The 12546-nt window shown below is 41.0% G+C and overlaps 1 protein-coding gene across 1 annotated transcript; it reads left to right on the top strand.

Annotated features, from left to right (window-relative positions):
- The first annotated feature begins 514 nt into the window (after nucleotides 1-514).
- LOC110122982 (small ubiquitin-related modifier 1) lies at nucleotides 515-1672 on the top strand. Its single transcript, XM_070479786.1, has one exon. It carries the CDS (start codon nucleotides 518-520, stop codon nucleotides 911-913), a length of 396 nt encoding a protein of 131 aa, XP_070335887.1. The 5' UTR covers nucleotides 515-517; the 3' UTR covers nucleotides 914-1672.
- The last annotated feature ends 10874 nt before the right edge of the window (nucleotides 1673-12546 follow it).

Here is a 12546-nt window from a genome sequence, read left to right as displayed (position 1 = left end):
TATGTTTAGTTCGCTGATTCCTAAATTGTTGACATTCACTCTTGCCATCTCCTGTTGGACAACTTCCAATTTGCCTTGATTCATGGACCTAACATTACAGATTCCTATGCAGTATTGCTCTTTACAACATCAGATTTTACTTCCATCACCAGTCACATCCAAAACTGGGTGTTGTTTTTGCTTTGGCTCTCTCTCTTCATTCTTTCTGGAGTTATTTCTCCACTGATCTCCAGTAGCATATTAGGCACCACCGACCTGGGGAGTTCATCTTTCAGTGCCCTATCTTTTTGCCTTTTCATATTGTTCATGGGGTTCTCAAGGCAAGAATACTGAAGTGGTTTGCCATTCCCTTCTCTAGTGGACCATGTTGTGTTAGAACTCTCCACCATGACCCATCCATCTTGGGTGGCCCTACACAGCATGGCTCATAGTTTCATTGAGTTAGATAAGGCTGTGGTCCATGTGATCAGATTGGTTAGTTTTCTGTGATTGTGGTTTTCAGTCTGTCTGCCCTCTGATGGAGAAGGAAAAGAGAAAACCCCGGAGCGAGGTTCTACCTACCCGAGGCCGCTGGTGTGCGGAGACCCCGGGGGAAGCCACCGTCACCATGTCTGACCAGGAAGCAAAACCTTCAACCGAGGACTTGGGGGATAAGAAGGAAGGAGAATATATTAAACTCAAAGTCATTGGACAGGATAGCAGTGAGATTCACTTCAAAGTGAAAATGACGACACATCTCAAGAAACTCAAAGAATCATACTGTCAAAGACAGGGAGTTCCCATGAATTCACTCAGGTTTCTCTTTGAAGGTCAGAGAATTGCTGATAATCACACTCCAAAAGAACTGGGAATGGAGGAAGAAGATGTGATTGAAGTTTATCAGGAACAAACAGGGGGTCATTCAACGGTTTAGATATTCTTTTTATTTTTTTTTCTTTCCCCTTAATCCTTTTTTATTTTTAAAAATAGTTCTTTTGTAATGTGGTGTTCAAAACAGAATTGAAAACTGGCACCCCATCTCTTTAAAACATCTGGTAATTTGAATTCTAGTGCCCATTATTCATTATTGTTTCTTTTCATTGTGCTGATTTTTGGTGATCAAACCTCAGCCCCCTTCATATCACTCTCTCCTTTTTAAAAATTACATGTGTGCATAGAGAGCCCGCCTTTTCCAGGACTGTGCATTTGCAGGCTTGTGATAAATAAGATCAACTAATGCAAGTGTTCCTAATGACTTTCCAATTGGCCCTGAAGTTCTAGCATGTGATTGCTTCACTCCTGGACTATGACTTTCAGTGGGAGATGGAAGTTTTTTTGGAAAACAGAACTGTGGGAAAATGACCTTTCCTTAACTTGAAGCTACTTTTAAGATCTGAGGGTCTGGACCAAAAGAAGAGGAATATCCAGTTGGAGTCAAAATGACAGAGAATAATGACTAACTCCAAAGATGGCTTCACTGAAGAGAAAGCATTTTAAGATGAAAGAAAAATCTTGTCAGAAGATCCCAGAAAAGATCTAATTTTCATTAGCAGTTAAAGTTATTCATGCAGAAGTGTATACAACAGAACACTGCTCTTTTTGACTTTATTTGTACTTTTTGGCCTGGGATATGGGTTTTAAATGGACAGTGTCTGTACCAGCTTCATTAAAATAAACAAAATATTTGTAAAAACTGAAAAAAAAAAAAAAGAGAGAGAAGGAAAAGAGACTTATGGAAGCTCCCTGATGGGAAAGACTGACTGAGGGGGAGGCTGGGCCTCATTCTGATGGGCGGGGCCGCGCTCAGTAAATCTTTAATCCAATTTTCATATGATGGGTGGGGCTGTGTTCCCTTTCTCTTATTTAAGTAGAAAGCGAAGTCACTCAGTGTTCAACTCTTTGCGACCAAATGGACTATAGCCCTCCAGGCTCCTCCCTCCATGGGATTTTCCAGGCAAGAATACTGAGTGGGTTGCCATTTCCTTCTCCAGGAGGTCTTCCCAACCCAGGATTGAACCCAGGTCTCCCGCATTGTAGGCAGACGCTTTATCGTCTGACCCACCAGGGAATTTATTTACCTGGGGCCAAACTACGGTGGAGGTAATGAAAATAATGGCGACCTCCTTCAAAAGGTCCCATGCACACACTGCTACACTCAATACCCCTAACCCTGCAGTAGGCCACTGCCGACCCATGCCTCCACCAGAGACGCCTAGACACTCATGGGCAAGTCGGGGTCAGTCTCTTGTGGGGTCACTGCTCCTTTCTCCTGGGTCCTGGTGCACACAATGTTCTCTTTGTGCCCTCCAAGAGTCTACTTCCCCAGTCCTGTGTAAATTCTGACAGCTCCATGGTGAGGTTAATGGTGACCTCCTTCAAGAGGGTTTATGCCATACCCAGGTCTGCTGCACCCAGAGCCCACTACAGCAGTCCACTGCTGACCCACACCTCCTCAGGAGACCCAGAATGGGTGAATTTAACTCAGACGACCATTGTATCTACTACTGTGGGCAGGAATCCCTTAGAAGAAATGGAGTAGCCATTGGGGTCAACAAAAGAGTCCGAAATGCAGTACTTGGATGTAATCTCAAAAACAACAGAATGATCTCTGCTCATTTCCAAGGCAAACCATTCAATATCACAGGAATCCAAGTCTATACCCCAACCAGTAATGCTGAAGAAGCTGAAGTTGAATGGTTCTATGAAGACCTACAAGACCTTCTAGAACTAATACCCCAAAAATATGTCCTTTTCATTATAGGGGACTGGAAGGCAAAAGTAGGAAGTCAAGAGATACCTGGAATAACCAGCAAATTTGGCCTTGGAGTACAGAATGAAGCAGGGCAAAGGCTAATAGAGTTTTGTCAGGTGAATACACTGGTCATAGCAAACACCCTCTTCCAACAACACAAGAGATGACTCTACACATGGACATCACCAGATGGTCAATACCGAAATCAGATTGATTATATTCTTTGCAGCCTAAGATGGAGAAGTTCTATACAGTCAGCAAAAACAAGACCAGGAGCTGACTGTGGCCCAGGTCATGAACTCCTTATTGCCAAATTCAGACTTAAACTGAAGACAGTAGGGAAAGACCACTAGACCATTCAGGTATGACCTAAATCAAATCCCTTACGATTATGCAGTGGAAGTGAGAAATAGATTTAGGGCATTAGATCTGATAGACAGAGTGCCTGAAGAACTAATGCACAGGTGTTCCTGACGTTGTACAGAAGGCAGGGATCAAGACCATCCCCAAGAAAAAGAAACGCAAAAAAGCAAAATGGCTATCTGAGGAGGCCTTACAGATAGCTGTGAATATAAGTGAAAGGCAAAGGAGAAAAGGAAAGATATTCCCATTTGAATGCAGAGTTCCAAAGAATAGCATGGAGAGATAAGAAAGCATTCCTCAGTGATCAGTGCAAAGAAATAGAGGAAAACAATAGAATGGGAAAGACTAGAGATCTCTTCAAGAAAATTACAGATACAAAGAGAATATTTCATACAAAGATGGGCACAATAAAGGACAGAAATGGTATGGACCTAATAGAAGCAGAAGATATTAAGAAGAGGTGGCAAGAATACACAGAAGAACTGTACAAAAAAGATCTTCATGACCCAGATAACCATCATGGTATGATCACTCACCTAGAGCCAGATCCTGGAATGCAAAGTGAAGTGGGCCTTAGAAAGAATCACTACTAACAAAGCTAGTGGAGGTGATAGAATTCCAGTTGAGCTATTTCAAATCCTGAAAGATGATGCTGTGAAAGTGCTGCACTCAATATGCCAGCAAATTTGGGAAACTCAGCAGTGGCCACAGGACTGGAAAAGGTCAGTTTTCATTCCAATCCCTAAGAAAGGCAATCCCAAAGAATGCTCAGACTATCGCACAATTGCACTCATCTCACACGCTAGTAAAGTAATGCTCAAAATTCTCCAAGCCAGGCTTCAACAGTATGTGAACCGTGAACTTCCAGATGTTCAAGCTTGTTTTAGAAAAGGCAGAGGAACCAGAGATCAAATTGCCAATATCCGCTGGATCATCGAAAAAGCAAGAGAGTTCCAGAAAAACATCTATTTCTGCTTTACTGACAATGCCAAAGCCTTCGATTGTGTGGCTCACAATAAACTGTGGAAAATTCTGAAAGAGACGGGGATACCAGACCACCTGACCTGCCTCTTGAGAAACCTGTATGCAGGTCAGGAAGCAACAGTTAGAACTGGACACGGAACAACAGACTGGTCCCAAATAGGAAAAGGAGTACGTCAAGGCTGTATATTATCACCCTGCTTATTTAACTTATATGCAGAGTACATCATGAGAAACGCTGGGCTGGAAGAAGCACAAGCTGGAATCAAGATTGCTGGGAGAAATATCAATAACCTCAGATATGCAGATGACACCACTCTTACGGCAGAAAGTGAAGAAGAACTAAAGATCCTCTTGATGAAAGTGAAAGAGGAGAGTGAAAAAATTGGCTTAAAACTCAACATTCAGAAAACTAAGATCAGGGCATCTGGTCCCATCACTTCAAGGCAAATAGATGGGGAAACAGTGGAAACAGTGGCTGACTTTATCTTTTTAGGCTCCAAAATCACTGCAGATGGTGACTGCAGCCATGAGATTAAAAGACGCTTGCTCCTTGGAAGAAAGTTATGACCAACCTAGACAGCATATTAAAAAGCAGAGACATTACTTTGCCAACAAAGGTCCATCTAGTCAAAGCTATGGTTTTTCCAGTACTCATGTATGGATGTGAGAGTTGAAAGCTGAGCACCAAAGAATTGATGCTTTTGAACTGTGATGTTGGAGAATACTCTTGACAGTTCCTTGGACTGCAAGGAGATCCAACCAGTCCATCCTAAAGGAAATCAGTACTGAATATTGATTGGAAGGACTGATGCTGAAGCTGAAACTCCAATATTTGACTACCTGATGCGAAGAACTGACTCACTTGAAAAAACCCTGATGCTGGGAAAGATTGAAGGCAGGAGGAGAAAGGGACGACAGAGGATGAGATGGTTGGGTGGCATCACCGACTCAATAGACATATGAGTTTGAGTAAACTCCGGGAGTTGGTGATGTCCAGGGAGGCCTGGAGTGCTACAGTCCATGGGGTCACAAAGAGTCGGGCATGACTGAGCGACTGAACTGAACTGAACTGAACTGGGGCATGTTATCTCAGGTCCAAGTAGATAATGCCATACTTTCTACCAAAGTAGTTCTACCACCTTTGCATTCCCATGAGCAGTATGATCTTCCCCATTTCCCTACATCTTCACCAACACTGGTGATATCTTTGTTTTAGTTTAACCACTCTTGTGGATATATACTGGCATCTCATTGTGATTTTAATTTACATTTTCCCTGATGACTAATAAGGTCAAGCACTTTCACATATATTCACAGGCCATTTGGATTTCTTTTATAAGGTGCCTGTTTGAGGTACTTGACCTATTTTTCTACTGAAGTGTTTTGACTTTTTCTTATTTTTTAGTTGTTGTTCTCCTACTCTGTAGCTTGATTTTTTACCATCTTAATGGTACTTTTTGATGAAGTTTTTTCTTCTGTTTTAGCTTACAGTTTTTATTATAACCAAGTAGCTTTACCAAACACAGAATTCAGTAGACTTAAAATTCTATTGCATTATATAATGCAAAACTGATTTCTGGCTTGTAAGGATTGGTGACTGCAGATCCACTTTTATTATTTTTACTGAATATTATTTCCCATATAGGCTTTTATACATTTACATATTATTTTAGCTTTTTCAGCACATATCATCTTTTAAAAAAAATCTATTCATTTATTTTTGGTTGTGATGGGTCTTCACTGCTGTGTGAGGGCTTTCTCTAGTTGTGTTGAGCAGGAGCTACTCTTCCTTGGGGTGCACAGGCTCCTCATTCAGCACATATCATCTTATTTAATTCTTGCATTGTTGGTTGGTTGGTTTAGTTACTAAGTCATGTCCAACTCTTTTGTGACCCCATGGACTATATAGCCTGCAGGCTCCTGTGTCGATGGCATTTCCCAGGCAAGAATCCTGGAGTGGGTTGCCATTTCCTTTTCCAGGTTGATGAAGTTTTAAGAACTTGTTGTGCCTGCTGTGTCTTTATGGTTAGTGTTTTTTTGTGAATGTTTGTCCAGAGAAATAGTTTTTCATCTTGAGGTCATACAAGCATTATCCTATACTACTATCTACTAAAGGCTTTTCTTCTTTTTTTTTTTTACTAAAGGCTTTTTTAGTTACTTTCATATTTCAGTTTATATCAGCCTGCAATTGTTTCTGTGATGTGAAATTGGCATCACATTTTTTTAATGTTATTATTTATTTTCAGCTGTGCCAGGTCTTCGAGCTTTGCATGGGCTTTCCTCTAGTTGCCGTGAGCAGGGGCTACTCTTCATGTGGTGCACAGGTCTCTCAGTGCAGAGACTTCTCTTATTGCAGATCGCGGGCTCTCGGTGTGGAGGCTTTAGTAGCTGCAGCATGCAGGCTCTAGAGTGCAGGCTCAGTCGTCATGGCACATGGGGTTAGTTGCTCCAAGGCATGTGGAGTCTTCCCAGACCAAGGATCAAGCCTGTGTCCTCTGCTGTGGCAGGCAGATTCTTATCCACTGCACTACCAGGGAAATCTTGGCATCTCATTTCCCCTGCATGGACATACCCCGTTGCTGCAGCACTGCCTACTGAAAAGGCTGTCCTTTCCCCACTAAACTGCAGTGTCATCTTTGTCACTAATCAAATGTTCATATACATGTGGTTTTCTTTCTGGGCTGTGGATTCTGTTTCACTCTTTTATACTTATCTCTCCAGTGTCAATGCCATACTCAGTTTTTAAATAGATCACAATAGCTGGAAGAGCAGTTTCCCCACCTTGTTCTTTTTAGTCATGTCTTAGCTTTTCTTGACCTTTTACATTTCTGTACTTGGCGAGGCTTGTGGGATCTTAGTTTCCCAACCAGGGATGGAATCCATGCCCCCTGTAGTGGAAACACAGAGCCTTAACCACAAGACCGCCAGGGAAGTCCCTGCATTTCCATACAAATTTTAGTCAGCTTACTATTTCCTTACAGAAAAAACTAAACATAGTACGGAATTCTATTGGTGTTGCATTGAACTTTTAGATCAACTTGGGGAGAATTAACATTTTTATAATACTGAGTTTTCTGAACTGCAAGTATTTCATCATTTGTTTGTCTTCTTCACCTCTCTCAGTAGTGTTTTATCATTTTCTATGTAAACAATCTTGCATACTTTTTGTTAGATTTAGTCCTAGGTGGTCAATATTTTGAGGCTACGTTAAGTTGTATTTTTATGTCATGTCGTGGATATATAGAAACATAATCACTTTTCTTGGTCAACTCTGTATCCAGCAACCTTGCTAAATTCCCTTTTCAATTTTAATAATTTGTCTAAAGGTCTTCTAATTTATCTGTAGGTTTTCTTACAATCTGGAGACCAGACAACTACTGCTGCTACTGTTAGGGTTCTTGCCTTCAGTACAATGCCTCACCCAGAAACTGCAGCCCAGTGGAGTGTGGAGTTCTGCCATTAGAGACACTTGCATTTCAGCTGAAATCATTATCTCCCTTCTCCTTTCCAGGCCCCATGGACATGCGTCTAATTGGTGGAAGATATTCACAGTCATACCCTGGCAGCAAGGGAGTTGCAATTTTTCAGGTTTCAGACCCCACCAAATAGAAGAAGGATTATGATGTGGCTTAAGAGAACCAACCAAAATAACTACCACTTTAGCCAAAATACCAATCAAGACTGAGGGGGAAAGAAACACATTTTAAACAAAGGAGGTTTCTCAATTGCATTCACACTGAAAGAACCACACAAGGCACTACATGGAAAAGGAAACCGAATACAGATTCAAGAAGCGTGTGGGGGTGGGAGGTGAGGAGTGAGAGAGAGAGAGAGGTATATAAGGTTTGAAAACATTATAAAATTAGCAGATTTTGAAGGTGTGTTATGGGTATATGGCTAAATAAGTAGAAAATGTAAACGTAACATGAAAGAAAGTCCAAACATAAGTCTAAATACAGATGAGAGTTTAGTATGTGAAAAGTATGGCATTTTAAATCAATGGGGAAAAGATGGAACATTCAACACAGTGTAAAAATTGAAAACCACATTTAAAAAGTTAGAACTCAACTTCATTTTTTTTTCCACTTCATTCTTTACAACAAAATCCATTCAGCTAGCTCAAATGTTAATACCTAAAAATCAAGCCACAGAAGTGGAGGAATTTTATAATAATCTTTAAGAGGGAAAGGCTTTTCTAGGTATGACTCGTGATCCAGAACACATAAGTATTAAATTTAGTTAGATGAAACATTTAAAAATCTTCAACTAAATAAAAAGAATGGGGAGGGGAAATAATTTTAATCCATGTCTCTGATAAAGTATGATGTTCTACAATATATGATGAGCTTTCAGAAATCATTAAGAAAAAGGCCAGCAGCCCAATAGGAAACTGGGAGAAGGCAGTATGTGTATGGTGACACCAGGGCAGCATGAAAACCCTGCTGGGATGAGGAGCTGCAAATAGGTGTGCTCTGACCAGTTCCCTTCAAGCATCTGTCCCTTCTGCCCCTGCTGGTCCCAGAGCTCGGGATTTCAACCTAAGGAGACAGCCTTCTCTCAGTGATGCTTCTCCTAAAGGAGATAAAAGGGAGAGTTAACCACAGGAACGATCAGCAGTGAGTGCTTCAGTGATGTCTGAAGATCTTGCATTCTTTCTCCTTTATTGCCCTGGAGAGACATGCACTAGTCATTGCCTTTGACCTTCCCCATTACACACTATCAGAAACAGTAACTAAGATCTCGGATAGTGCATCAATTCATAGATTAGGACAATTAGACATCTAAGGATTACAATGATCTCCAAGCACATCTCCTTGGTCCCTCACACATAATGTGGAGGAAGGCACAGCGGGGAAGGGCCAGAGCAGGACCCTCTGAACGACAGGACTAAGGAGGCATTGCTACCTCTTGTCAGGTCTAAGGAGGGTATTGTTACTTCTCTTGTCCTGGCCACCATCACCTGGGTAGTCAGAGCTCCTAATAGGCCTCTCCACTACCCTTTTACTCCTCTAACATTCTACTCTCCACAGTGAGCTTTTCAAAATAACAGAATGTCCCTCTTCTGCTCAAACCGTGCCCCCTCCTGTCCCAGTGGCTTCCAGGCTCCTTACTGTGAAGTAAGCACCCTGCCCACCTCTCTGACCTCACCTTCTCCCCTCGGCTCTGCCCCGCTTTATGCTCCACGCTCATTCCATGCTGCTTCCCTCCTAAGGGTCTTGCCACTTGCTACTCCCTCTTGCTCAGTGCACTGTCCCAGATCTTCACGCAGCTGGCTGCTTCAGTTTCAGTTGAAGGTCACGTCCTCGGAAACTTCCCTGATCACCCATGTAAAGCACATCACCCTAGGTGTGATCAAACACACCATCCTGTCCTATTTTACAAGACCATCGTTACCCAGAGTTACCTGAAATTGCCCATGCACCTCCTGGCTTACTGTCTGACCCCACCTGCCCATCCCCAGAAGGGCTTTGTCTGTTTTGCTCACCATTACATCCCAGCATCTCAAGTTCCTGATACTTGGGTGCTCAAAAAGCTTTTGCGAATAAACAAAATGAACAGATACATTAACACATCTAACAGGCTAGTCTTCAGGAAAAGCACAACTGTCCCTGGCATTTAAATCTGAAATTTTTCCCATGTTTTCTCACAGGAAGATATGATGTAACACAGCAACCATCAAGAACTTTTTTTATGGTGGCATGAAAAATGAATTTCATAAAGCTCTTTATTTTTTTTTAACCTGTCCCATGGCATGTGGGGTCTTAGTTCCCCACCCGAGGATCAAACCTGTGCCCTCTGTAGTGGAAGCACAGAGTCTTATTAATCACTGGATTGCCAAGGAAATCCCATAGAGCTGTTTCTAATAACATCTTTTAATATATATTGGTGTGTATAATACCTAAGAAGGGTGTTTGGTAAAAAAAAATTTATTAAATGCAATTGGGTTGGAGGGAAGTTCTGTCAAGACCATACCATCCAGATATGGAGGCTCTCTGATAATTTTTTTAAGATCTTTTTTTTCCTAATGTGCACCATTTTTAAAGTCTTTGTTGAACTCGTTACAATATTATTTGTTGTTTTTTTTGTCCAGAAGGCATATGGAATCTTAGCACTTCCTGCACATGGGCTTCACTATTAAGAGAAATAGTATGTCTATCTGGGACAGGGCTTGAATATATTTATTTTTTAAAAGTTCCATAGGAGATTCTGATGCATAACCTCAGTCGGACACCTCTGATCTGGATAATCCTCCATAAATATTACTTACCCCGACTGCTGTTTAGATATTCCACGTTGCCAGTTAGTGCAGTCAGCTGACCTGAGACCAGGAATGCAATCCTCCGGTGAAGGCTGAGGCCCCAAGAAGACAAAGTACCTAAATAAAGGTACCTGTGGGTTGGACTGACATTTCTTTAGAAAAATAATTCTTAAAGCTTTTTAGATTTTTACAGTTATACCAAAATCAAAAATTGGACCCCAAACGACAAAAATGAAATTAAACTTTTCAGGTAGACATATGGTGGGAATATTGGTGTTGCAGTTTCTGAGAGTGCTGTGGTTAGGATAAGGCAGGTGAGCAGTTGTATGGCATGACGTTCTAATTGTATCTCTCAGTATTCTTGAGAATTGGAGTTCTTGGGGGTGGGGAGATACAGATGTGTGATAGAAGAAGCTCAAGTCAAAACCCTAAAGTGCTAAAGGGGTATGAGGGGACTTTTGGGGGGGAATGGAATGTTCTATATTGTCACATGGTGGTGGTTATTATACACGTCAGAACTCATAACGTGTACATTTAAAACAAATAAATTTACTGTATGTAAATCATATCTCAGTAAAGCTAAGTTACACACACACTTGCCAGCTCTGAACACTGAAAAGGTCTAGAAAGACAGACCACCTTCTACTAATGAGCACCCCTGGCACCCAGGGTATAATCTCCAGTTTTCCAACAAAAGGAACCAGGGCTGCTCAGAGAAACTCTAAACTATACGATCTCTAAATTAGATATTAGATACTAAGGAAGCTATCAAGCACTACAATTGTGTCAAAAGGACTTGAGACAAAAGATAGGACAACTGTGTGTGAAAAAGAATTAAAGAGGGTGAACCCAGCATTTCTCCCACCTTTCCCATACCCCTAAGCAAACAGTAGATGAGATATTTTCCTTCATACAAGTATTCTAGCTAATAAATAAAGAAGGATGATAGAATCAGAGTACCAGCATTTTGACACCTTTTAAAAACTGGCTGATCTGGGCATTGGTCAATGATTGCTGGTATTCCCCCAAGAGAAAAAAACAGACATTTACTGCCTATAATCTTGCCCACCCACCCCCCACACCAAAGTGATCAAGCTTCTGGAGTCAATTTCCAATCTACAGGAGATATAGAGGAATAGGCTAAACTAAACCAAGGTGATACAATTTGCAAAATCCAAACAGTAGAAAACACTGTAATAAATGTTTCATAAAAAAGTACAAATGAGCAGGAGAGTGCTCAAATCTATAAGGATAACAACCAACTTGAATAAAATAGACCTTATTTGGATCCTGATCCAATTATGAGACAGTTTTTAATAGAAACCAAGTGGATATGTGTTTAGTAGTTCAGTCGTGTCTCTTTGCAATCCCATGGCTGATCCCACCAGGCTCCTCTGGTCCATGGGATTCTCCAGGCAAGAATACTGGAGTGGATTGCCATTTCCTTCTCCAGGGGATGCTCCTGACTCAGGGATCAAACGCGAGTCTCCTGCATTGCAGGCAGATTCTTTACCATTTGAGCCACCAGGGAAGCCCATAACTGGATATCTGATATTACAGATATGATTTTTTAAAACTTTTTATTACTACAAATATACACAAAAAGCAGTACAATGAACCCATGTACCCATAACTCAACAACTCAGGACTACCCCTATTTTTCACCTATATTCTACTACTTTTTTAAAACTAAATTTTAAAACAAGTCTCAGATATCATATATCTTTACTCAAAAATATTTAAGTACATGTCTTTCAGTTAAGGATTTTTAAAAAGAAAAATAAAGCCATAATATCATGATCACACCCAAGAAAATTCTCAATAATTCCTTAATATCATCTAGTGTTAATTTTTTCAGGCATGAAAATGGTTAACAAAAGATCCTGAACTAAAATGTTTACAAACGAAATGACAGCTGTGCCCTGCTTTGTGTAATATGGAAGGGTGGTGTTGGGTGGATGAGGCAAGACTGGTCATAGGTTAATGGTTGTTGTTACTGGGTGATATGTACATGGAGTTAATTATACTATCCTGTAGATGTCTTTGTGTTTGAGATTCTTCCCAAGAGCAAAAAATAAAAACCTACTAGGTAAGGTCAACTCAGACAAGTTAGCCCACCTTTCAAGACATTGTACACAAATCATCAGTTGGGATATCTGCCAAGTTGGCAATGACAACACAGGCAACACAAACATAATCAGCACATAAG

This window comes from Odocoileus virginianus, chromosome 17 (assembly GCF_023699985.2).
Source record: "Odocoileus virginianus isolate 20LAN1187 ecotype Illinois chromosome 17, Ovbor_1.2, whole genome shotgun sequence".
Classification (NCBI taxonomy): Eukaryota; Metazoa; Chordata; class Mammalia; order Artiodactyla; family Cervidae; genus Odocoileus; species Odocoileus virginianus.
This window is presented reverse-complemented; position numbering and strand designations above follow the sequence as displayed.

Excerpts from the sequence above, each read along its gene's own strand:
- LOC110122982 (XM_070479786.1), top strand. The coding sequence starts at position 518 with ATGGAGAAGGAAAAGAGAAAACCCCGGAGCGAGGTTCTACCTACCCGA.